This window comes from Hypomesus transpacificus, unplaced genomic scaffold (assembly GCF_021917145.1).
Source record: "Hypomesus transpacificus isolate Combined female unplaced genomic scaffold, fHypTra1 scaffold_27, whole genome shotgun sequence".
NCBI lineage: Eukaryota > Metazoa > Chordata > Actinopteri > Osmeriformes > Osmeridae > Hypomesus > Hypomesus transpacificus.
In genome coordinates this window covers 3,597,177-3,624,907 of record NW_025813796.1, presented here as the reverse complement: position 1 = coordinate 3,624,907, position 27,731 = coordinate 3,597,177, and the positions used below count along the sequence as shown (strand labels likewise).

Genomic DNA, 27,731 nt, shown 5'->3' with positions numbered 1-27,731 from the left:
ATTGCTTCGTGCAAATATTTTTTGTTATTGAAAACAACATTGCAATCGCCTGGCTTTGACGAGGGGGCGGAGAATTTGCATCATCTGTGTGCTTGGCCATCAAGTGGTATTTCAGACTGGACGTGCTGCAATGATAGCTCATTTTACAACGACAAAACACACAGATCACTTTGGTCTTGTCAATGGAACCATTTGGCAACTTTTTAAAAGTAAACTTTCCATTCAGAATCTTATTGGCATCCATTTCGGCGTCTCGCGCTCGCCATCCACTCAAAATGTAAAGTTAACCTACTACCAGAGAATGTCTCATATCCGTAAACGGACTCTGCTACTACGCTTTAGCCAAGCCAAACAAGTGTGTGGCGTGCCTGTTATTTTGTTTCCGGTCTAGCTAGATCCGGTGTGGTGTTGTAGTTTTTCTAACTTCGGTAGTTGTTGCAACAGCATGTGAAAAAAAACTACAAAGTTTGCTAGGCCAAAAAGAGCGTTAATCGCGCGATAAAAAAATTGACGCCGTTAATTTGGGTTTGCGTTAACGCCGTTAATAACGCGTTAAACTGACAGCACTAATATATATATATATGTACACATACATTGTACAATATATATTTCCATATAATTTTACATATATAAAAAATATATTCTACCATATATGAAGCATACATGTGACACTATATCTTTAAATATATTACCCATACATTTTCCCATATAAAGTGGCATACAGAATTGCATATATTTTGGGATATATAACTACATATATTATGTATTCATGTTCCATATACTGCAATCATTGCTGTATTCTGCAATATATTGCAATATATTACATGAATATCTATCATAGTTTATAATATATTAGTAATATATTTATCATCAATATATTATCCCATGTATTTCCATATATAATATATTGGTCAATGTATGGAAAATAATATATTACAATATATTAAAATGTATTTCAAATCATATATTGGTAAATATATTTTCTTTTCGTAAGGGTTTGCACTGCCGGGAATCAAACTGGCAACCTCCTGACTAATAGCCTGATTCCCTAACTGCTCAGCCATCTGACTCCCGTGCAATGCAATGCAAACTTTGTTGGCCATTTGCGGTGATTTCGGATTACAACACAGAATCCAGATAAGTAAAGTATGCATTTTGAAATTTGTTTTATTATAAATAATCAATTTGAGTATATCTTAATTGTTCTTGCCAGCAACTGAACAACTGTAAAGCCACAAAGCAACAATAATGGAGACAAAATACATTTGATAATTAAAGCATGGTCACAGACAGAAGAAAAAGCATGTAGGTCCCGGCAATGAGATTAAGAACACAGTGAATATTTGACGGTATCCAGTACCTTAAAACCATGTAAATATTTTTGACAAGAAAATAAGATACAATCATCAAAAGTATTCACACGTTTTCTTAAAAAAATACGGTGGATGAAGTACTTTCAGTTCTTTGTATAAATTAGAAAACTAGTTTACAGTCTGTTCCACATTGGGATTTTTAAAGCACATTTGTGATACTTTCAAAACACATTGTTAATAGCATTATTGTCATCACGTTTCACCACTATTTTCAATATTATCTCTACGTTGTTCTCCGGTGTTGTTGTTACTCTCCTTTTCACAGTAGGTAATGTGCACTCCACTCAGCCGACACAACAGAAGGCTGCACGACACATTCATTGGACATGGCCAGGCTATAAAATATGCGGTCCTGAGGCATACATGTGGATTTCATGACAACTGAAATACAAACCAATTAACCACATCACAGCTCTCAACAAGCCATGATTGAAGGCCAGCACAATGACGGTCTCCTTTGGAAGACGCTTTAGAGATTTTTTTTTTGAATGCCCAAAAAATAAAATAATAATCAGGGGAACAAAAGAAAGTACCATTGAACACACACTATTTTGTTTGTTCTTACTCCCACTTCTGCAGTCATGCAGAACTGAGAAAACCTCTGATGGAGGTCATGAGGAAGTTCTATTGTACCCAACTCCTAAGTTTTTCTCCAGCCAAAGTCCTGCTAGCTGCATTGCTGATGCATAAGTACTTGCTTTAGACCCACGGCACATTTTGTATTGCTTGGGCTCAAGGCTTGTGTCGCATTGAACAGGGTGATAAAGGTGTACAATTCCAGGTTCCTGACTGCGGAACACTTTTAAACCAGAGTTGATAACTTTTGTGAACAGGTCTACATCTTCCAAACCCCAGCCTTGGATTGACGTATCAAAACCACCAGCTTTTTGCAAGTCACTTTTAAATATGCAGGTTATTCCAAAGCCATAGTCCCTCCAGAAACCACTTTTCTTGGTGAAGACAAAGATGCTATCGTCAGGTGTGTTTCCAGCATAGACAATTTTGGGATCAAATTGACTGAAGACAACAGGAAAGTAGGCCTGCTGTCCTTTTATGGCATTTTCCCTACAGCGCTGTAAGGCATCTACACTGAAGACTAGGTCCACATCACAGAAGAACAGAAGAGTATCGTTATCGAGCTGCGAGGAGCCCAGCTCCAGAGCCAGCCCACGGGAAAAGTAGCCTGTCATGGGGATGATGGACAAGTCTGCTTTAGGATATTTCTTACGGTACTCCTTGATCAGGTCTAGTTGCTTCTCCCTGTCCTGGTTGCTGTCATTGTCCATCAGAATGATTGCCATCTTGACATTCTGGTTCGGAATGAGGCAAGTTTTTTCAAAGTTATCCATGAAGCGGACAAAGATGTCGTACCTGCCAGTCAGAGGGACCAGGATATTGACTGTCTTTTTGCTGTTTTCCTGCATCTCCCTGGTAGATTCAGAGAACTGGAAAGGTGAGAAAATCTTGAGGGAATTGGAGAGGAAAGAGAAGGACTGGGATTCAGTGTTGATGGCCTCAACCAGCTCAGAGATGTCCAACTCTTCAGGTTCACTGAAGAAAGGCCTGCTGAAAGACTGCTGCAGATAAGCATGTCGTCGAACAGGCATTGTCACCTTGCGTCCCTTATGTTTCTTATACAAGAGCAGTAGGTCCAAGATATATTCAGCTCCATGTATTGGGTCCACCCTTCGGTAGCCATACTGGATCTCCTTGAAGTCAATAACACGACCGCGGGCTTTGGAGTTGTCATTGATCATCTCCATGACCTGGAGCACTGTGTCTTCCAGAGCAGCCCGAAGCAGGCTCCCAAGGCCCTGACGAGGCATTTGGTTCTCCCTAGTTGAGTACAGATGGCGGCCTGTGAGAAAGTCCCACTCAATTACATCACCCCTCTCTGCTGGCTGATAACGTGTGTAGGAAGGTGGGGCTCCCAACTGCTGGTCCTCCCACTGTACCTCTGTGTTGCTGAGATGGCTCATGGTCAGGCCTTCGCGGTGCAGTAGGATGGTGCGGTAGCGAAGTCTGGAAATCTCTCGACTAAGCATGTAGCTGTGCAGTCGGTACTGGTAAGCAGGCCTCTTGTTGGGGTGGAGTGTAATGGCATTATGGATCTTGCTACTATGGATCTCTTGGATGAAGCCTTTCTTGTTGTGCTCATAATTTTCATAGAACAACTGCTGCATCTGCGGAAAAAGTAAGCAACACAGTGGTCAGCTCAATATAAATTGGAATGTTTCAGTGTGCAAATGGGTGTCAATTAATATAAAAGGATAACTGATCTCTCTGAAAAGGACACTTTTGCATCAAAGCTGGTGTTTGACATTTCATATTTGGGACTGACTACTTTGTAATCTAATTGGGTGTGCTTGCCCTTGACAAAGCTCAACCCACCAGGCCCACCAGGGCCGCTAGCTGACTTTGTGGAGGACATGCTCCTCAGCGTCCTCCCGGATGATGGACCCCCACTGATAATCCTTGGGGACTTCAACATCCACCTCGAAGGAACACAGGCCATCGACTTCATGTCTCTCCTGACATCTTTTGACCGGACGCTGCTGAACATACCGGCGACCCACAAGGCAGGCAAACAGCTCAACCTCATCCTGACACGTAACTGTATCACTGACTTAAACTCTGTAACCCCACTACACATTTCTGATCACTTCTTTATCCAATTCTCTGCCTCTCTCCCTCCAACTCCTCCTACCTCCCCTCCCCTTGTAACTTTCCGCCGCAACCTCCGCTCCTTATCCCCCTCCCAGTTCTCCTCCATTGTATCATCCTCCCTCCCTCCCATTGACGAGTTCACGTCACACCCCACTGACACTGCCACCAACACCCTGTTATCCACATTAACTGCATCACTTGACACACTGCCCCCAACACCCTGTTATTCACATTAACTGCATCACTTGACACTCTATCCACTGTCAACCAGGCCTGCACAATCTTCTCCCTCCTGCCCGTGGCTCACGGATGTTATTTGTGAAGAACGATCCATCCTTCGGGCAGCTGAGAGGACATGGCGCAAGTCCAAAGACGGTCTGGACCTTGATAAGTATCACTACCTCCTTAAATTCTTCTTGCATAACTGGTGCTAAAACCCACTTCTTCCTGAACAAAATGAACTCTGCCTCAAACCCTCACAAACTTTTCTCTACCTTCTCCACCCTTCTTAACCCACCTCCCCGACCCCCTCTTCCACCTTGACAGCAGACGACTTCTTCTTCGAAAAAAGTTGTCAACATTAGCAGGCAGTTCCCTGAACCCAAATTTCCTACCCCCTCACCCTCCATGACTGACCCAACTAAATGTCTGAACTATTTCTCTCCCCTTTCCGAGGCAGAGATCTCTGACCTTATTTTCTCTCATCGCCCTACCTCCTGTACCCTTGATCCAGTCCCTTCCCCTCTCTTTAAAACCATCTCTCCCTCCATCATAACTTATATTCTCCATGTCCTCTTACTTCCGGCACTTTCCCCTCTGCCTTCAAACGGGCCAGAGTAAGCCCTCTACTCAAAAAACCCTCCCTTATCCCAGCTGCCTCCAGAACTACAGTATGACTGCTACCCTTCTTTTAAAAAACAATTGAACGCGCTGTAGCTAACCAACTGTCAAACTTTCTCTCTCAGAACAACCTACTTGACCACAACCAACCGGGCTTCAAGACTGGACACTCCACAGAAACTGCCCTCCTGTCAGTCACCACTGCCCTCCAGTCTGCCAGAGCTACTTCAAGGTCATCTATCATCATACTGTTGGACCTTTCTGCGACCTCCTACCACTGCTACGCTGACGACACCCAGCTGTACCTGTCGTTCCCCCCGACTGTTCCGAGCTAGGATCGAGGCCTGCCTCGCAGACATCCGCCTGGATGACCAAGCACCACCTCCAGCTGAACCTCGCCAAAACATTACTTCTCATCATCCCGGCCAAATCCTCCATCTCCTACGATCTCTCAATCACCCTGTGATCTGCGACGGTGACCCCTTCATCCTCTGCCAGGAACCTGGAACCATACCATGGATGTAGTGTTGTTTTTGGTGGCCTGTTTTAATTTTAGTTTAGTCTAGTCTTTGTGTAAAGCTGTCATTTTAGTTTTTATTAGTTTTAGTCACATTCATACTCTTTTTAGTCTAGTCAAGTTTCAGCCGACTAAAAGTCTGAGCATTTTAGTCTTATTTTAGTCGATGAAAACTGATGACATTTAGTCTAGTTTAAGTCAATGAAAATTTAATTTTAGTCTCTTTTTAATCAAAACAAAGGAAGTCTAAGCAGTAGTCTCGAGAGGCATGTTAATGCCAAAACCATTTTGTAGGCCTATTGGTCTAGAATAAGGTATTCAAAGTCATGTTGTTGATGCCAAATTCAGTTCAATGTGAGGTGAATGACAAAACTAGCTACTGTATTTGGCCATCAAGGGATGCTTATTACACATGCAGTCAGTCAGGTAGGAACTAAGAACCCACTTTACAGTCTCATACAAACAAATACACACGCACACACACAGTAGCTACACACACTAGTCACACATGGTAACCCGCTTTATACTCACAAACAAACACACACACGCTAGTCACACACGTTTGTCTCCGACTCTCAGTCGGTTTCAGCTCCAGTGAATAACGTTTAAAGCTAACGTCTAAAGCTGACGTTAAAATGAGACACATTAAGCACAGCCTCATGAGTTAGCTACCAATAATAACGCGACTAAACGAGACAAAATAACGTTATTACATTTCGTCTCGTTTTTATTTTGTAAACTACATTTCGTCTCGTTCTTATTCGTCAACGATATTGCATTATACATTTAATTATAGTTATCGTCACATCACCAGCATTTACGTTGCGTCTCGTCTCGTTTTCGTCACTTGATAAAGGTTCGTTGATGAAGATATTCAGTCATAATTTTCGTTGACGAAAGCAACACTACATGGATGTCAAGCTCTTCCTCACAGCCCACATTGCTGCAGTCTCCCGACCGTGTAGATTCACCCCCTACAACATCCGGAAGATCAGGAGATACCTGTCTGAGCATTCCACCCAGCTGGTAGTCCAAGCACTTGTCCTCTCCAAGTTGGACTTCTGCAACTCGCTGCTCGCCTGTATCCCGGCATGCGCAACCCGCCCTCTCCAGAGGATCGAGAACGCAGCAGCCCGCCTGGTCTTCAATCTACCCAGACGCTCCCATGTTCCCTGCTCCTAATTTCCCTCCACTGGCTTCCCATCACGGCCCGTATCAGACTCAAGACCCTGGTACTGACCTTCCGAGCGGTGAACAGGACTGCACCCGACTACATCAAGTCTCTCCTGCAGCCTTACACCCCCACCCAACACCTACGGTCTTCTTCAGACAACCGTCTGGTGGTCCCACCGCTCAAGAGCGCCCAGTCCCATCACAAGCTCTTCTCCTGTTTGGCCCCCCAATGGTGGAATCAACTCCCCACCTCCATCAGAGACACTGACTGTCTCCCCCCCTTCAAGAAAAGCCTCAAGACGCACTTGTTCCAGGAGTACAACGGTACTTAGGAATGATTTGATGGACCTGATCTTAGTTTCCTCCAGGATCACAAATGACTCTTATTGAGAGACTTGTTGCTCTTGTTGGTTAGTTGTAACTGAACTAAAATTCTTGTACTCGCTGCAAAATATATTATTGTTGCTTGCTTTTTCTACAGGTACACTCTTGCACTTTTGAGGTTCATGTTGTTTAATTGCAACTTGTTTAATTACATGCTTTTGTGGTTCTGGCCTTTGGCACTTATTTGGTTTTCACAATGAATTCTTCATGTTTTGGCTACCCGCAATGTTTGGGGGTTATGATCAGTGACCTATGCACTTTTGTAAAGCTCTCTCTTGGAAGTCGCTTTGGATAAAAGCGTCTGCTAAATTAATACATGTAAATGTAAACACATTCTTCTGTGGTATGATGAAATTAAAACTAATTTTCAATTCCACTTTACAGCATCTTTAATTGTGTGGAAATACACAAAAGGAACATGACAGATATAACAAGATAGAGACTGGAGGTAAAACATATTAATAACCTGAATGACAGCCACAATCTACTTTTTGGGAGTGTGTGGTGTAGTGTTATATGATTTGGCAGGTCAAATTACCTTTAAGAAACACAATACAGTTGATATCTTTCTCACATAACCAACTATTTAATTTCACTTACTTAACAGTGACAGATAGTCATTGAGTTTACATTATAAAAATAGATAACTCTTCTTTTGGTCCTCAGTTTGTTAGTCTTGTTTACCAGGACACAGCATGCTGATTCAGTGTTTGCAAGTAAAGGCTCTGCTGTGGCCTATTTATGCCTTCTTAATTGATCACTCTAATAGAGAAAATAATTAAACTGCACTGATAATTAAATATCTAGTATTCACGTATCTTTGTTTTCACATTTTCTGTGGGGGCAAAAACAACTGAGATGTTACAGTGGTTTGCTTTGCAGCTTCTAAGGCAGGCATTCATTATTCAGGCATATCGCAAGATTCCCTTACAGAAAGAAAATATATTTACCAACATATGATTTGAAATACATTTTAATATATTGTAATATATTATTTTCCATTACATTGACCAATATATAATGTTTGAAATACATGGGATAATATATTGATGATAAATATATTACTAATATATTACATATTCATATTCATGTAATATATTGCAATATATTGCAGAATACAGCAATGATTGCCGTTTTCCGTATATTGCAATATATGGAACATTAATTTATAATATATGTGGTTGTATATCCCAAAATATATGCAATTTATGTCCCGCTTTATAGGGGAAAATGTATGGGTAATATATGTAAAGATATAGTGTCACACGTATGCTTCATATATGGTAGAATTCATTTTAAATATATGTAAAATGATATGGAAAGATGTATTGTACAATGCATGTGTATATAAATGAGAACATGCCCATACAATGTACAGACACATATGGTGATATTTACATTTAGTCCTTTAGCAGACGATCTCCAGAGTGACTTACAGGTAAGTTACAATAAGTACAGGGACATACCCCAAGGCAAGTAGGGTGAACTGCCTTGCCCAGTTCATTTTTTAGGTTCCGGGAATCGAACCGGCAACCTTCTGATTAATAGCCTGATTCCCTAACCGCTCAGCCATCTAGAAGGTCTTCTAAGAAGGTTGTCAACGGCAGTATTGCAAATGGAATCCCGATTCAAATAGTACCACTTGCTAACTGAAAATGTGCCCCCAAAAACATAAATACCGTAAGATTGACATTTATTTGGGGGGAAATGGCTAATTCAAAAGAAGTTTGCTGGAAGCGATCATTGTCATTATATATTTCAAATATTTTTCCATATGATTTTACCTATATTTCAAATATATTCCACAATATATTTAACACATATCTGTACATTTATTTCATGTATATATTTCCATATAATTAGGATTCCCCCGTCAGGAATAGGCTTTAAGGTGACTTCCGCCTGAAGTACCCTGCAAAGTTTCACCTTAATATGTGAAAATATGACTGAATTTGAGCTGTTTGAGCTTGGACCAAATGTGACTATGATTGCCATAGGAGAAATGTCTTATTTTATTATTCAGTAACTGAACACTGCAAAGTCTAGATCTTGGAATGGCTCAATTGGATGAGAGGTTGTGCTGGTAAACAAAGGGTTTCAGGTTCAACTCCAGACATAGGCTTTTTTTTTTTTTTCACAAAACAGTTTTTGGTTTTCTGGGTAATCCCGGTGTAACTTTCTATTATGTCAATTTTACAATATTTTGACATTTTGAAGGAGGAATTCGCCATTGCTGCTTGCAGCTATATTTTTTTTACATATAATTCAAATATATTCTACCATATATTAAACATACATGTTACACTATATCTTTACATATATTACCAATACGTTTTCCCATATAAATTGGAATACATTATGGTGGCATTTGTAGATATAAAATTGCATATATTTTGGGATATATAAACACATATTATATATTCATGTTGAATAAGTTGCAATATATGGAAAACGGCAATCATTGCTGTATTCTGCAATATATTGCACAGACAAATTCCTTGTCTGTGCAAACTTTCATGGCAAATAAATTCCATTCTGATTCTGATATTGCAATATATTACATGAATATATATTATAGTTTATAATATATTAGTAATATATTTATCATCAATATATTATCCCATGTATTTCCATACAATATAAATATGACATCCCATATATGGGCATATATTGCCTAATATATCACATTATATTTTCCAATATACTGCAATATATTTTCCTTCCGTAAGGGTTCCCTTCATTAGATCATCTGATCAGATAGGATGTAGGTTTGTGTCTTCATTATAATGAGGTGTTACTCAAAGCAGGTCAGGCTACTTAAAGCCCCAAGCCGTGGTCCTTGATCCTTTTGCCCTGTTATTACCAAGCTGAGCTTCTTTTTTGGTGACTGGTTTAAGTTGCAAATTAGTAGTTTGAGCTTGGAATGAAAGAACCGCCCAGAAAAGCTATTAAGTGTGCTGAGGGACCACTGAAATATTTAGTAAAGTAAGCGAATTATGAGTTGGTGTTACATTTTGCTCTGCTACTATAAAAAAAGTGTAGGTTGGAGCCTAAGTACTCTATTTGTGTCCTTCCTCTTCTGAGCCTCACTTGATTTAAATTGGAGGCTGACATGTGGCTATGAGAGTAGCTTCGTACATGACACTATAGTAAATTAGAGTAGTCTTAGTCCTTTTAATGCAGTAGCCAGCTACTCCAGTCCTGACCTTCACAGATAAAGCCAATGGTAGACTAAAAGGTATGCTGATCATTCACAAAGCCACACTGATCTTCTAATTAGGTGGTTTAGGTGATTTGGTAATACTGCTGACTTTCCGATCTTTTCATCTGATGGTCCCCGTTGGTTTTTGCCGCCAACACATTTTGATGAGGCGCGCTTAGAGTGCTGTGTGTTCGTAATTGCACTGTAAGTTAACAATTTGCCCTGGAAAAACAGAGAAGGAAGTTTATGAAGGCGATCAGATTATTTTGCCTGTGTGCTCCCAGGTAAAGTTAACAAAAAGGGAGAATGTGTGGAAGCTGTTTTTTGATTAAAAAGTTGCGAGAGCTATGGACATGAAACATACAAAAAAATACAATGCAAAGCACCATCATGACCATTTAATTTCAGGATGAAGATACTGCAACTGAGATGTTAATATACAAATAAACATAAAAAGCAGCTTCTTTGTATCGGTACTGTGTATATTTTTCATGCAGAACCACCATGAGTGCAAAGGTTAGTTTTGACAAATTTTGTCTACACACATTTGTCTTTTTCTTTTGCCTATTTTAAAGTAGTCAGTTTTGGTCATGGGAAGTGTGGTTATGAGATCACATACTGGCTGTGCAGTCAACAGTCTTTTCTGAATTATCCTCACACTAAGGTTCCAGACATTACAGGGCAGATTTCTCCAGCAAGATTCCACAACTGAGTCAATCGCTGCTCTGCTTTAGCCTGCCAAAAACACATTGCTCAGCCAAAGTTCCATTTTGAGATATTCCCATCCTTAATGCCAACTTAATTCGTCACTGTGTAATGAGGGTGGTTCTCGTAAAAAAAGTATTTTAACAAAGATCCTAGTTGTAATGAGAATGTAATCTTATCTCAAGTTAGTAGACAATATTTTTTACATTAGAAATACAATTTGACATTTTTACATTGGAAATACAATTTTGGGTGATGTTACTACTTGTCTATTACATTATCGTTATGTGAACCCCCTATGTAGATAATTTCAATCAATCTCAACTTCATTTATTCACCCACAATGCATACATTTGCACAACATTTAAAAAAATGGGCTTATACCTATAATATAAGAAATGCTAGGAACAAACTTGAAGCTGAACGGTGATTGATTGCTTGTCCTAACCAGGGTGCGGGAAGTCTTAACTCACCGCCATTTATAACCAATACAAAGCTCTCATTGTTGTTCCTATCCTTATCCACCACTACTTAGGAATCATGACAACCAATATGTCTGGCATCCTGCTGGCAATTTATAAGTCAACTGATTCTGCCAGATGGCGTCTTCCCCTTAAACACATGCTGACGGTTTCTGAGAAATGTGACATCGGTCTTTCTGATAGAAGATGCAAGAATGCTCCTTGCAACCAAAAAGGAATAGCTTTTCTCTAAAGGCAGACATTTTAATCAATTCCAAGCCAGCCATGTGAAGAAGCTTTCTTCCAGTGATTTTAATTCAAGACATACTATGTTTAAATAATCCAGGATGACTTGAAATGTATTTAACCTGACTTGATTTAAATGAGGCCTTCCCTTTAGTGCTAAAGTTTAGCATGATAATGTGAACACTGTCAAACCCTGTTACTGTCTTTATCGATCAGCCTACTTAGCAACCAATTCCAATCATGGGGTCGTGCAGTTTAGAAAATGCTGATTCTGTGAAGAAGTACATGCATAAAACAGGGCAGGGCAGAGACTATGGTAAACATTAGGAAGTGGTAATAGAGCACCTCTCTTTTGCTCCCATAGACATCGTCACATGAAAATCTGTGATAGAAAACCTGATTAGCCATGGGTGTAATGTCCTGCCCTAGCTTTTCAAAATGTCAAATCTGTCAACATTTTCAGAGTTTAAAAACTTTCACGGTGTGACAACAGTGCCAGAACTCTGGAACTCAGCGGGTGGGGGGACGGATCTTCACTGTTGTTTGTGCTTATGCACCAAACGGCAGCTCAGAGTACCCACCCTGTTTGGAGTCTCTGGGGGGGGTGCTGGAAAGCGCTCCTCCTGGAGATTCCCTCGTCCTCCTGGGGGACTTCAATGCTCATGTGGGCAATGACAGTGAGACCTGGAGGGCCGTGATTGGGAGGAACGGCCCCCCCTCGGGTGAGGAGAGGGGCGGAGCTGTCAGCTGATCACCACCTGGTGGTGAGTTGGCTTCAATGGTGGGGGAGGACACCGGTCAGGCCTGGCAGGCCCAAACGTAATGTGAGGGTCTGCTGGGAACGGCTGGCAGAACCCCCTGTCAGAAGGAGCTTCAACTCCCACCTCCGGGAGAGCTTCGATCATGTCTCGGGGGAGGGCCAGGGACATTGAATCCGAATGGGTCATGTTCCGGGCCTCCATTGTTGAAGCGGCTGACCGGAGATGCGGCCGCAAGGCGGTCGGTGCATGTTGCGGCGGTAACCCTTGAACCTGGTGGTGGACTCCGGAGGTGAGGGATGCCGTCAAGCTGAAGAAGGAGGCCTATCGGACTTTATTGGCTGGTAGGACTCCATAGGCAGCTGATGTGTACCGGCAGGCCAAGCGGAAAGCGGCTTTGGCGGCCGCGGAGGCAAAAACCCGGGCATGGGAGGAGTTCGGCGATGCCATGGAGAATGACTTCCGAACGGTTTCAAAAAGGTTCTGGACCACCATCCGGCGACTCAGGAGGGGGAAGCAGTGCTCTGTCAACACTGTATACGGTGGGGATGGTGCGCTGCTGACCTCGACGGGGACGTCCTAGATCGGTGGAAGGAATACTTCGAAGACCTCCTTAATTCCACCAACACGCTTTCCGACGTGGAGGCAGAGTCTGGGGACATCGGGGACACCCTTCTATCTCTGGGGCTGAGGTCGCCGAGGTGGTTGAAAAGCTCCGCGGTGGCAGGGCCCCTGGGGTGGATGAGGTCCGCCCGGAGTCCCTTAGGGCTCTGGATGTTGAAGGGCTGTCTTGGTTGACACGACTCTGCAACATCGCGTGGACATCGGGAACAGTGCCTCTGGACTAGCAGACCGGAGTGGTGGTTCCCCTCTTTAAAAAGGGGGACCAGAGGGTGTGCTCCAACTTTAGGGGGATCACACCCCTCAGCCTCCCTGGGAAAGTCTATACATGGGTCCTGGAGAGGAGGGTCCGTCGGATTGTCGAACCTCGGATTCAGGAGGAGCAATGTGGTTTTCGTCCTGGCCATGGAACAGTGGACCAGCTCCATACCCTCCGCAGACTCCTGGAGGGTACATGGGAGTTCGCCCAACCAGTCTACACATGTTTTGTGGATTTGGAAAAGGCTTTCGACAGTGTCCCTCGGGGGCTATGAGGGGGGTGCTCCGAGAGTACGGGGTACCGGATCGGGGCTGTCCGGTCCCTGTACGACCGGTGCCAGAGTTTGGTCCGCATTGCCGGTAGTAAGTCAAACTTGTTCCCGGTGGGGGTTGGACTCCGCCAGGGCTGCCCTTTGTCACCGATTCTGTTCATTACTTATATGGACAGAATTGGCTGTTGGCTTCATCGGGCCGCGACCTTCAGCTCTCACTGGAGCGGTTTGCAACCGAATGTGAAGCGGCTGGGATGCGAATCAGAACCTCCAAATCTGAGGCCATGGTTATCGACCGGAAAAGGGTGGAGTGCCATCCAGTTTTCCCGCTTTAACACCATAATGACATGACACATTTCACACATACATTATGTCTTATCATGGACTGCAATAAAATCACTTCCTACATTACTTTCTTTAAACAGTGCACACCCCTGCCAAAACTGGTCGGTTTCCTGAATTCGGCCGAGAGCCACCGACGGGGCACTGGGCATTTGTAAATACATGGCAGACGCCTTGCGTTCTGTCACACTTGCATTTGAGCAAAGTAATAAATTATAGTAATAAATAATTTTGGGATGTACCATCACTGAAACAAAACATCTAAGCTGGATCCCTGTGACATGCTTCCGTGTAAAAAGGGCTATACAAATACATTTGATTTGATCCAGCCTATCCAAACACCAGCTGCGTCTCTAGAAATGTTCCATACTAGCTTATTACGGCACATCTCTCGCGGACGTCACCGCTCGTGACGTGAACCCTATTGTTGAGTGAAGACGTCATTGAGAGACAGCAAAACCTTTTGATCCCGCATCCTTCATTTATAGCTATAATACCATTTGATAATCAATTTGTGTAAATATATCTTCAACTTAAGTTTTAATGTAGATAGTATAGTTCTTTGTTATTGTGTTTTTAATAGTTTTTTTTGTGTAGTTGGCTAGTTTAGAAGAATTTAGCGCACTCCTGTGAAGGAGAGAATTTGAGGTAGATATGTTTTAATTAGAGCTGTCAAACGATTAAAATATTTAATCGCGATTAATCGCATTAATGTCATAGTTAACTCGCGATTAATCTCAATTAATTGCACATTTTTTCTATTCTAAATGTCTCTTGATTTCTTTTTCATCCATTCTTTTTTCAAATTTTAATGCTCTTATCGACATGGAAAAGTGGTTCGGATTGCTTCGTGCACATGTTTTTTTTTAATTGAAAACATTTTTTTTTCCTAGTCTTCCTTGAGGGTTTAGGTTGGTTGAGGGGCAGTTCTATGGGCGCATGTGAAGCACTCTGTGACATGCTTGCGTGTAAAATGGGCTGTACAAATACATTTGATTTGATTTGAACATTGCAATCGCCTGGCTTTGACGAGTGGGTGGAGAATTCGCATCAGCTGTGTGCTTGGCCATCAAAATTGTATTTTAGACTCGCACGACGTGCTGCGATGATAGCTCAGTTCACAAAGACAGAACACACTGATCTCTTTGGTCTTGTCAATGGAACCATTTGGCAACCTTTTAAAAGTAAACTTTCCATTCAGAATCTTGGCATCCATTACGGCGTCTGGCGCTGGCAGTCAACTCAAAACGTAACGTTAGCCTACTACCAGAGAATGTCTAATATCCATTAACGGGCTCTGCTACGACTCTTTAGCCGGCTCGCAAGCCCAAACAAGTGTGTGTGAGGTGGCTGTTGTTTTGTTTCCGGTCTAGCTAGATCCGGTGTGGTATTGTAGTTTTTCTAACGTCAGTTAGAGTCAGTCTGTTGTAACAACAGAATGTTGTTACAACAGAATGTGAAAAAAACGCTAGGTTGCTAGGTTAAAAAGAGCGTTAATCGCGCGATAAAAAAATTGACGCCATTAATTTGGGTTTGCGTTAACGCCGTTAATAACACGTTTAACTGACAGCACTAGTTTTAATACAAACTTTAGCTTTACTATCTATGTATTTGTAAGTTTATCCAGTTTTTGACATATGATGATATATGCACAGTAGGCTATTATAGAAATATATTTAGTTATACACTGTGTTCTGCAGTTATCTAAAGGTAGGATATGTGATGTTATCCTGTATTCCATGCAGTCGGGGCATCTCTCCTTCCTGCACTCCCGTAGTGGACCATCCAGTGGCGACTGGTCATTAGGGGCAGGTGCCCCACCTGTTATCAACAGAAAGAACTGCAACAAAATTATGTTCTTTTTTATTTCTCAAACATTTTTATTTTCGTTTACTTCGAATAATTTATTATCTATGAATATAGCGTCTTCCTAAATTGTTCCGTTTCATTCGTTTGTGTTAAGATTTAATTTCATGTTCATTGGTCCCTGCCTTGCTGCTTCAGACTGCTTCTGCCATAGGCTAATCGTGAAAGTGGGGCTCTGGTGGGGCTAGCCCCTCTCTCACAATGCAATGTACATTGGACGTGGGAAAGTTTTAATACGCATGCTCAGAATGTAATGTAATGTAAGTAGATCACACAAATTTGATGCCAAGTGGGGCTGAGAGCCAGTTGCCCCACCACAGCGTCATTTCGTATTTCAGACCTGATTGGCTATCTGTCTTTCTTGCGCCAACATTAGTCGGCAAAAAGGAGAGCGTGGTGGGGCGAGCCCCTCTCTCACAATGCAATGTACATTGGACGTGGGAAAGTATTAATACGCATGCTCAGAATGTAATGTAATGTAAAGTAGATCACACACATTTTATGCCAAGTGGGGCTGAGAGCCGGTTGCCCCAATACAGCGTCATTTTGTATTTCAGCCCTGATTGGCTGCTTGTCGCCAACATTAGTCGGCAAGAAGAGCGAGGATATGTAGCTAGATTGTCTTAGCTAGCTTGTTAGCTTCACAAACGCCAGATAACTTGAGAAAATGAATAAAGTGGATGTCATACTTGAGCACCGGTTATATACCCTATAAACCCTTAATTTGGAGGAGAAAGTTGAAGTAAAGCAGCTTAAGTGGTGCCCATCAGCCACGATATTGTCATCGCTCAAACTGCTGTTAAAAGTAACCGTAGGTTTAAAGTGGAGTGGTTTTTGAAGAAAAAGTGGCTAACGGTTAGTCTAGTTAGCATACAAAAGAAGGCACCTTTCTCTTCAAGTGAGCTCTCAGCCTTGGTGAGTAAAAGCATATTTTATCATCCTGCCTTTGTGATGCTGGTCCGTGCATTGGTCATATTTTGGGGCTGGATCGATAGATAAAGATGGTGACGTGTCAGTGTGTCCATGCGTATCTGGTTGTTGTCATACAATGGATCTGTATCCCTAAAAAGTTGTATTTCTGCTTCGTTGTGGCCTTCCGTTGTGTTGAGCTCATTGCTGTTTGCGCATGGCCCTGTAGGCACATTGGTTCTGAGCTTGGTTGCATTCCTAATTTAGGTTTGTAAATATGACAGTGGTAATTTTACATGTGTGTGTGTGAGAGAGACGGAGAGCAATTACACAAGAAGGTCTCCCTTTCTCCAGTTTGTGTACTACAACACCTGGTAGAAGCAAGCCGCTTTGTCGTTAAAAGGGTTGTGTGGAGCCACGCTGTTTGTTGACGTGTTAAATAAACACATCAGTAGCAAGAGGGACTTTTGTAGCTTACTGGTATCCTATATTTTGAAATGTTTTTTTGCCCCACCAATTTTTTACATATAAAAACGCCACTGGGACCATCTGATGGTGAGACAGCGCTGAATTTAGATTTAAAATTTGAGTTGGATTGTACAAGATGTTTACGGAACAATTATCAGTCAGTACAAGAGCAAATAACACTGATTTTGATTTAATCTTCATGATAATGATGAAATGGAGTGAAAAAAAAACGTGTGTGAGGAAAACAAAATAAATATTACGAGTAGGCCAATCGTTCTTTCCACATTTACTTTCTGCAGTCTGACTACAGTATGGTCATCTGCGTCGCCAATTCCCACTGTCTCCAAAATGTGCGTAGGCCTACGCAGAGTTTGCGTGGAGGACCTCACATTCCCGTCAAGTTTGTTTTTTCTAAATCATAACTTTAGCGTGGGAAGTGGTGTATGCACCTTTTTAGCAACATTTATAAATGACACCCCTGATGCGGGAAAATCCGAACAGTGATTTTTACTGCGTATCTCAGTGTGAAATGTCCGGATAACCTGATGGAGACCCATACAAAATCACTCAAAACACTGGTTCAATTCCAGGCTCTGGCAAAAGTAATTAGCTCTAAACTGGTCAATATACACATTTGGCCAAGGACCACCGCGACCATTGGCTGTAAACAGTGATTCTGACTGTCAGAGACCTTTAAATAGCCGAGTGGGCAAAACTAGCCTGGCTAACGGAGGCCGTTTTCTCAGTTCATTCTCAATTACGAATGAAACAGCCTCACTTTGAGAAATCAGAGACCTTGGCTATCTTCAGCAGGCTCGTATCTACAAAACCCTGAAGTTTTTGGTGTAGAATGGAGTGAAATACAACATTGTGAACACTGCCAGTGAGCGACCCGAGTCTGACTGATGCTTACGTCAAAACAATGTAGCCTAGTACCGGAGGACGCAGTCTCACTCAGATTTTACACAAATCACATCAAAAGTCGTACTGCCTGGCTAAATGCAGAATTCCGATATCTCTTGAAAGCTGCCCTCCACAACCTTTTTGGTGTAAAATTGACCGACATTGTGACATGACGCAAACGAGCCAACTCAACTAAACTTAGTCTTTCTGTTAGTGAAGAAGCAGACATTTTTTTTTTTTTACAATAGTAGGCTAGTCAATAGATTGCAGTCTGTCAAAAGAGGCAAATATTTAATTTCATGGTACTGTTTAGTCTGGATTTGAGCACTGGCGAAACTGAAGGGCTATTCATCAATCCACGTTTTTTTCCGTTCTTGTGTTCTTGCAAACTCGTTTCACATCATCTTTCATTGCCCAAGTACGGTTCCAATTCAAAATATAACTGCAAGCAGTAATGGCGGATTCCTCCAAACATTGCGAACCATTGAAAAATGTATATTCTTGACAAATTGGAACTGTATAGAAAAATCTATGCTGCAGAATTACCAATGGGATACCAAATCTGAAATATAATACCACCAGGATCCACAAGGGCCTTTATTTCAACTCAAGGAGTGAAGGGAGGGGGCTTGGTTAGCCTATCCATTCCAGAAAGCCTTTGTGCTTTAGGGCGTGGAATGTAGCGCCACATATGGGTAATGGTGGGACAGTTGTGGTTTGGTAATTACCCTTGGTCTATACTTTCAAAAAAGCTCGACCAGAGCATACCCCCCGCTCTCAGGGTACCGAGCTTCAGCTCAGTCATGATGCTGGGATGAATGTAGGCCTATATGTAGAGACCAGGGAGACAGACACACCGGCCAGCTGCCCTGATGGGTCCGTGGTAGATCATTAATGCGGGTTGTATCCTACAACGCTCGTGGCCTCCGAGTAGGACATACTGCTGCTGATAGATCAAGACGTTTGGTGGTGGACACATTGCTGGACGAGAGTGACATTGTCTGCCTTCAAGAAACCTGGATGACCAAGCAAGATCTGGACAAATTGAACTCCCTACACAAGAACTTTCATGGTGCTGGAGAGTCCACTACCGATCTCAGCATGAGAATGGTTTGTGGGAGGATAGCTGGTGGTGTAGCTATACTGTGGAACATAAAATATGACCCAACGGTAAAGGTGGTGTGGCTTAACGTTGACTGGGCTATTGGGTTGGAGTTTAATCACAATGAAAATAAATGTACTATTGTAAATGTGTACACACCATATGAATCCTATGACCATGAGGATGAATTTCAGAACAGGTTAGCTTTTATTCAGTCCTTCATAGAGGACAATAGTTCATGTTGTGTCTATGTCATGGGTGATTTTAATGCTGACATGTCAGATAAGTGTTTATTCGCACAACATCTGCAGCAGTTCTGTAATGAAACTAAATTAATTATATCAAGCGTTATTGCCTGATACAAGTTTTACCTATATAAGTGAAACGTGGCACACAACTTCCTGGCTAGACCATATTGTAACCACAGCCGATTCTCATGACTCACTGGAAAGTATAGAGATGTGTTATGGGCTGGCCACCACTGATCACATACCAGTTGCTATGCTGCTAAATGTTGAGAGTGTACCCTTGTTGCTGGCCCCCCAAGAAAACTGGACTGGTCAAAATTGACTAAAGAGGTTCGGCACAGATATTCTCTATTAACTAATTCTCGGATATGAACTGCAAGGATAAACATAATGCTGAAAAGCTCTGTGCCATGTATGATGATATTGTCAAATGTCTTTATGCTTCCAGTGAACCTTTTATTAATCACAAGAGTAAGGTCCCTAACGCACGGCCTGTCTGGAATGAGTTTGTGTCTGAGCAACATGCTGCTGCTAGAGAAGCCTTTAGAGTCTGGTCAGAGGCAGGCAGACCCAGACAGAGAGTGCTGCTTGATAACAAAAACCTCACAAATGCTAGATTTAAATATGCACTTGTTTCATTAAGAGAAATGAAAACACAATGAGAGCAGACTCGCTGGCCAGAAAGATGCAGAATAACAATCTTACTGACTTCTGGAAGGAGGTCAAGATCATAAATAATAACAGAACTCCCCTCCCTTCTGATATCAAAGGGGTTAGTTGTCCAGAGAAGATTGCTGATCTATGGCATGAGCACTACAGTAAACTATTTAATTGTGTTCAAAGTAACACAGTGAGAATTGATAATCAATATAAAGGTATCTCTGCAGACTTGATAGTTAGATCAGTAGATATTTATGATGCCATCCACATGCTAGACAACAACAAAGCTTGTGGTATGGATTCCATTTCTGCAGAGCATCTAAAAAATGCCAGTTATAGACTCAGTCCATTTCTAGCCATGTGTCTCACTGGAATTATGGTTCATGGTGTTCTACCGAACTCTATTATGTCAGTACTGTTAGTGCCTGTTGTTAAAGATAAGGCTGGTAAACTGAACAGCATAGACAACTGTAGCGCCTCTCTAGTTTGGTGGATTTGTAATGAGAGGTGGCTAACCTGAGTTCGTTAGTAATTGTTACTAACTTAAACCAATTTAACATATGAAAAAAACAATACAACCAACTGTTAAACAAAAACAGGAAAGATTTACTTCAGACAAAAAATCAGTTCTTCAGTTATTGGTTCAACATTTACATGACATCGTAATGCACATGGACACACAATACAAACTAGCCGGCAATGCTAACTACACGAATACCTTAATTCAGTACAGTTCTACGGTGCAGGCCTGAGTGTAGCTCGTGTGCGTTGTAGCCGTAAACAAAATGGCTGTTTCGCCAGGATGGCACAAAATAACAAGGAGCTGGTACCTCGGATCAGCAGTGCGGTAGCACACGCACTGCGGCAGAAGGGCGGCAGCAGGTGAAGGAGAGACCGACCAAATACTCTCGTGGATTTACGAGACGAACCAACTCAGGAAGAAGACTGAGGACGACGACAATCCCGACCTCCACCGGCTCCAACCTGGCACTCGCTGTCGCTAGTCTGGCGGCAAAGCCCGTGCTTAATCCAAAACCGCCAACAGCCAAACTCCTCTTTCTGGGTTATTGTTGTTGGTTGAGATATTCACCCAACAATATAAACATAACACCACTAATGATAATATAAAATCTTCACTCTTGGTATTTTACCGTACGCTACAATTTTCTTCTCCCTCCAACTCCTCCGCTCGCTCTGTCTTTTTCTACTCCAACCTCATCTACCCCAACTTCCCGTGTTACCCTGCCCTTTGACCTCAAACCGGATTGGCTTAACATCATAATCAAAATTAAAGCAACAACATAGATTCACAAAACATTCATCTTACTCTCTTCATATTTGTAACCGGTACATTTTAACATGCGTTTTTTAAACAACAGATATACATTTCCAAATGCTGTATTCAGTAAAACATGAACAATATGCATTTCTCATCAAATCAAAATCATACTCTCAAACCTTAAAGTCTATTTATTAAACTATGAACTTAAGTATTATGTATTCAAACTTTTATATTTATGTAATAGGATTGTTTCAACAGAAATGTTTACCACCCGGGCTACACAACTATCGACCCATTGCATTGGCCAGTATCTTGTCTAAAGTGTTTGAGAGAATTATTTGATTGAAATTGGAAATGTATATTCTGACTGCAGAAAATCAGTTTGGTTTTAAAAGAAAACATGGTACTGATCTCTGTATCTATGCTCTGAAGGAGATTGTCTCAGGTACACAAGTCTTAATTCATCTGTATTTTTATGCTTTATTGATGCTTACAAAGCTTTCGATCGAATTTGTCATGAAAAACTGTTTATGAAGCTAATAGCGAGAGGTGTCCCTAAACCTCTTGTGAGGATTTTGGTGTTCTGGTATGCCAATCAAACTTTTCATGTTAAATGGGACAATGTTGTATCAGCTGCTTTCCATGTTGGTAACGGAGTTCGACAAGGAGGAATTTGATTTCCCTTTTTGTTTAATATGGATATGGACGACTTATCAAGCCAGCTGAATAAGACAAATACAGGCTGTCTTGTTGGTGAATCTATTGTCAATCATCTGATGTACGCAGATTATCTGGTTCCACTCAGCCTGTTGCAACAGATGCTATGGGTGTGCTCTCAGTATGGCTTAGATCATGATATAAAATATAATGCAAAGAAAAGCCACATAATGATAGTCAGAAGTAATCAGGACAGGAAATTAACCTTCCCTACCTTTTATTTATCTGGCAGTCCCCTTGGTGTTTGTGAGGAAATAAAATATCTGCCATGTCATTTCTGATGATTGCACAGATGACAACGATATGTATCAACAGCGCTGTCAAATATATTCTCAGGCCAGTATGTTATTAAGGACGTTTTCTATGTGCTCAGATTCAGTTAAATGTTCCCTGTTTAGAACCTACATAACACCATTGTACACTGCTCATTTGTGGTCTATGTACAGGTAAAGGAGTATACAGATACTGAAAGTAGCCTACAATGATGCTTTTAGATTGCTACTTAATGTGCCAAGGTGGCATAGTGCTAGTCAGTTGTTTGTGTCTAAGCACGTACCAACCTGTAAGGCAATCCTGAGACAACTGATGTATGGTTTCAATGATGCTTTTAGATTGCTACTTAATGTGCCTAGGTGGCATAGTGCTAGTCAGTTGTTTCTGTCTAAGCACGTACCAACCTGTAAGGCACTCCTGAGACAACTGATGTATGGTTTCATGTGTCGACTGGACAAGTCTGAGAACTGAATAGTAGAGGCTCTGGTCAACCCTCTAAAGAGCTACTATCGATTACTTGGAACTTAAGACTACATTGGCACAAAAGTCTTCATACTTTTTATGCACTGTATTATCTATGTTTTATGTTTTCGTTTTACTCTCTTTTTTATAGCTCTATGTCTGTTATTTTATGTGGAACTTGGCGTCTGAAATAAAGATTTATATATATATAAATACATATATATATATATCAATGTTTCAGGATTTGTATAACTTTTTACCATTGCATACAAAATCGGAAATGCAATACTAAAAAGATCAGCTTTTGTTAAGAGATCCAAGATTACAAGATCCACAAGGCCTTTGCTAGAAACCAAGGAATGAGTGGGGGCTTGGTCAGCCCACACTCTCCTGAAATGTTGCGTGTGCGTCTTGCCAAGCCCGCGCGTGTGTAAGTTAAGGCTGAGTTTGTGAGGATGTGGAGCACGCGCGGGCAGGAGGAGGGGAGACATTCATTGGAAATTTGGCTAGAAATTAGCCAAGCAAGCAGGTTTCAAATATTCACCAAAAATCGACCTTTGATCTTACAGTCAAATTTTTCACAGATTTGTGTTATAAACATTCTCAAGAGTCTTCATATGAACTTGTGATTGAATCAGAGTATCAGTTTTTGACTGGCTGATGTGTAAAGCATTATTTTAGCGTTAGCGATAAGTTCAATTTGCTTTATATCAATCATTTTTGGAGATATGAAGTTGCCTTTGCACACGGTAACATGTTGTAGTGTCTTCCATCGATATACCAAGTTTCGTGTTGATATCTCAAAGATTTGCTGAGACATGACTTCACATCCTGTTTGGCGGCTTTTCTGATGAATTTGATTGGCTGTACCGGACAAACGGTTGCGAGGATCAAAATTCTTTTCGATAACTTTTGTGACGCTTGGTCTGAAGATCATCTCTGGTAACTTTGAAGAAGATATGACAAAAATTGTAGGAGGAGTAGGCTTTCAAAGGTTTTTGATAAAACCGGAAATAGCGGAAAATCTATATAACCGGAAATTGACGCCATGGGGTGCGTTGAACTCGGCTTGATCCAGGGAATCCAATGGTACCTCATTTTTGAAAATGGGTCATACGGTTCAAAAGTTGCGTGTGTAAACACAAGTCCAACTTTGACCCGTTGGTGGCGCTGGAGTGATCTAATGGGAGACATGAAACTTGGTGTAGGCATAGAATCAACTGTCCTTAATGAGTGTGCCAAATTTCACAAAAAGTTGTCGAAGGGTTCTAGGGGCTGCCATTGACTTCCATGGAACAAGAATAATAATAAATATAACTGCAAGCAGTAATGGCGGATTCCTCCAAACATTGCGAACCATTGAAAAATGTATATTCTTGACAAATTGGAACTGTATAGAAAAATCTATGCTGCAGAATTACCAATGGGATACCAAATCTGAAATATAATACCATCAAGATCCACAAGGGCCTTTATTTCAACCCAAGGAGTGAAGGGAGGGGGCTTGGTTAGCCTATCCATTCCAGAAAGCCTTTGTGCTTTAGGGCGTGGAATGTAGCGCCACCTATGGGTAATGGTGGGACAGTTGTGGTGTGGTAATTACCCTTGGTCTATACTTTCAAAAAAGCTCGACCAGAGCATACCCCCCACTCTCAGGGTACCGAGCTTCAGCTCAGTCATGATGCTGGGATGAATGTAGGCCTATATGTAGAGACCAGGGAGACAGACACACCGGCCAGCTGCCCTGATGGGTCCGTGGTAGATCATTAATGCGGGTTGTATCCTACAACGCTCGTGGCCTCCGAGTAGGACATACTGCTGCTGATAGATCAAGACGTTTGGTGGTGGACACATTGCTGGACGAGAGTGACATTGTCTGCCTTCAAGAAACCTGGATGGCCAAGCAAGATCTGGACAAATTGAACTCCCTACACAAGATGTTTCATAGTGCTGGAGAGTCCACTACCAATCTCAGCATGAGAATGGTTTGTGGGAGGATAGCTGGTGGTGTAGCTATACTGTGGAACATAAAATATGACCCAACGGTAAAGGTGGTGTGGCTTAACGTTGACTGGGCTATTGGGTTGGAGTTTAATCACAATGAAAATAAATTTACTATTGTAAATGTGTACACACCATATGAATCCTATGACCATGAGGATGAATTTCAGAACAGGTTAGCTTTTATTCAGTCCTTCATAGAGGACAATAGTTCATGTTGTGTCTATGTCATGGGTGATTTTAATGCTGAAATGTCAGATAAGCGTTTATTCGCACAACATCTGCAGCAGTTCTGTAATGAAACTAAATTAATTATATCAAGCGTTATTGCCTGATACAAGTTTTACCTATATAAGTGAAACGTGGCACACAACTTCCTGGCTAGACCATATTGTAACCACAGCCGATGCTCATGACTCACTGGAAAGTATAGAGATGTGTTATGGGCTGGCCACCACTGATCACATACCAGTTGCTATGCTGCTAAATGTTGAGATTGTACCCTTGTTGCTGGCCCCCCAAGAAAACTGGACTGGTCAAAATTGACCAAAGAGGTTCGGCACAGATATTCTCTATTAACTGACAGCTTACATAGTGATGTTGCATTTTCTAGGGATGCCCTAATGTGCACGGATATGAACTGCAAGGATAAACATCATGCTGAAAAGCTCTGTGCCATGTATGATGATATTGTCAAATGTCTTTATGCTTCCAGTGAACCTTTTATTAATCACAAGAGTAAGGTCCCTAACGCACGGCCTGTCTGGAATGAGTTTGTGTCTGAGCAACATGCTGCTGCTAGAGAAGCCTTTAGAGTCTGGTCAGAGGCAGGCAGACCCAGACAGGGAGTGCTGCTTGATAACAAAAACCTCACAAATGCTAGATTTAAATATGCACTCGTTTCATTAAGAGAAATGAAAACACAATGAGAGTAGACTCGCTGGCCAGAAAGATGCAGAATAACAATCTTACTGACTTCTGGAAGGAGGTCAAGATCATAAATAATAACAGAACTCCCCTCCCTTCTGATATCAAAGGGGTTAGTTGTCCAGAGAAGATTGCTGATCTATGGCATGAGCACTACAGTAAACTATTTAATTGTGTTCAAAGTAACACAGTGAGAATTGATAATCAATATAAAGGTATCTCTGCAGACTTGATAGTTAGATCAGTAGATATTTATGATGCCATCCACATGCTAGACAACAACAAAGCTTGTGGTATGGATTCCATTTCTGCAGAGCATCTAAAAAATGCCAGTTATAGACTCAGTCCATTTCTAGCCATGTGTCTCACTGGAATTATGGTTCATGGTGTTCTACCGAACTCTATTATGTCAGTACTGTTAGTGCCTGTTGTTAAAGATAAGGCTGGTAAACTGAACAGCATAGACAACTGTAGCGCCTCTCTAGTTTGGTGGATTTGTAATGAGAGGTGGCTAACCTGAGTTCGTTAGTAATTGTTACTAACTTAAACCAATTTAACATATGAAAAAAACAATACAACCAACTGTTAAACAAAAACAGGAAAGATTTACTTCAGACAAAAAATCAGTTCTTCAGTTATTGGTTCAACATTTACATGACATCGTAATGCACATGGACACACAATACAAACTAGCCGGCAATGCTAACTACACGAATACCTTAATTCAGTACAGTTCTACGGTGCAGGCCTGAGTGTAGCTCGTGTGCGTTGTAGCCGTAAACAAAATGGCTGTTTCGCCAGGATGGCACAAAATAACAAGGAGCTGGTACCTCGGATCAGCAGTGCGGTAGCACACGCACTGCGGCAGAAGGGCAGCAGCAGGTGAAGGAGAGACCGACCAAATACTCTCGTGGATTTACGAGACGAACCAACTCAGGAAGAAGACTGAGGACGACGACAATCCCGACCTCCACCGGCTCCAACCTGGCACTCGCTGTCGCTAGTCTGGCGGCAAAGCCCGTGCTTAATCCAAAACCGCCAACAGCCAAACTCCTCTTTCTGGGTTATTGTTGTTGGTTGAGATATTCACCCAACAATATAAACATAACACCACTAATGATAATATAAAATCTTCACTCTTGGTATTTTACCGTACGCTACAATTTTCTTCTCCCTCCAACTCCTCCGCTCGCTCTGTCTTTTTCTACTCCAACCTCATCTACCCCAACTTCCCGTGTTACCCTGCCCTTTGACCTCAAACCGGATTGGCTTAACATCATAATCAAAATTAAAGCAACAACATAGATTCACAAAACATTCATCTTACTCTCTTCATATTTGTAACCGGTACATTTTAACATGCGTTTTTTAAACAACAGATATACATTTCCAAATGCTGTATTCAGTAAAACATGAACAATATGCATTTCTCATCAAATCAAAATCATACTCTCAAACCTTAAAGTCTATTTATTAAACTATGAACTTAAGTATTATGTATTCAAACTTTTATATTTATGTAATAGGATTGTTTCAACAGAAATGTTTACCACCCGGGCTACACAACTATCGACCCATTGCATTGGCCAGTATCTTGTCTAAAGTGTTTGAGAGAATTATTTGATTGAAATTGGAAATGTATATTCTGACTGCAGAAAATCAGTTTGGTTTTAAAAGAAAACATGGTACTGATCTCTGTATCTATGCTCTGAAGGAGATTGTCTCAGGTACACAAGTCTTAATTCATCTGTATTTTTATGCTTTATTGATGCTTACAAAGCTTTCGATCGAATTTGTCATGAAAAACTGTTTATGAAGCTAATAGCGAGAGGTTTCCCTAAACCTCTTGTGAGGATTTTGGTGTTCTGGTATGCAAATCAAACTTTTCATGTTAAATGGGACAATGTTGTATCAGCTGCTTTCCATGTTGGTAACGGAGTTCGACAAGGAGGAATTTGATTTCCCTTTTTGTTTAATATGGATATGGACGACTTATCAAGCCAGCTGAATAAGACAAATACAGGCTGTCTTGTTGGTGAATCTATTGTCAATCATCTGATGTACGCAGATTATCTGGTTCCACTCAGCCTGTTG

General features: G+C 41.5%; 1 protein-coding gene across 1 annotated transcript in view; it reads right to left on the bottom strand.

Moving 5' to 3' along the window:
* Window positions 1-1,022: 1,022 nt before the first annotated feature.
* The window catches only part of chsy3 (chondroitin sulfate synthase 3), a 146,992-nt gene continuing 120,283 nt past the window's right edge, over window positions 1,023-27,731 (bottom strand). Inside the window, exon 3 of the mRNA XM_047014794.1 lies at window positions 1,023-3,556. Coding sequence (XP_046870750.1) covers window positions 1,985-3,556 — 1,572 coding nt within the window. The 3' untranslated portion in view covers window positions 1,023-1,984. The remainder of the gene's footprint in view (window positions 3,557-27,731) is intronic.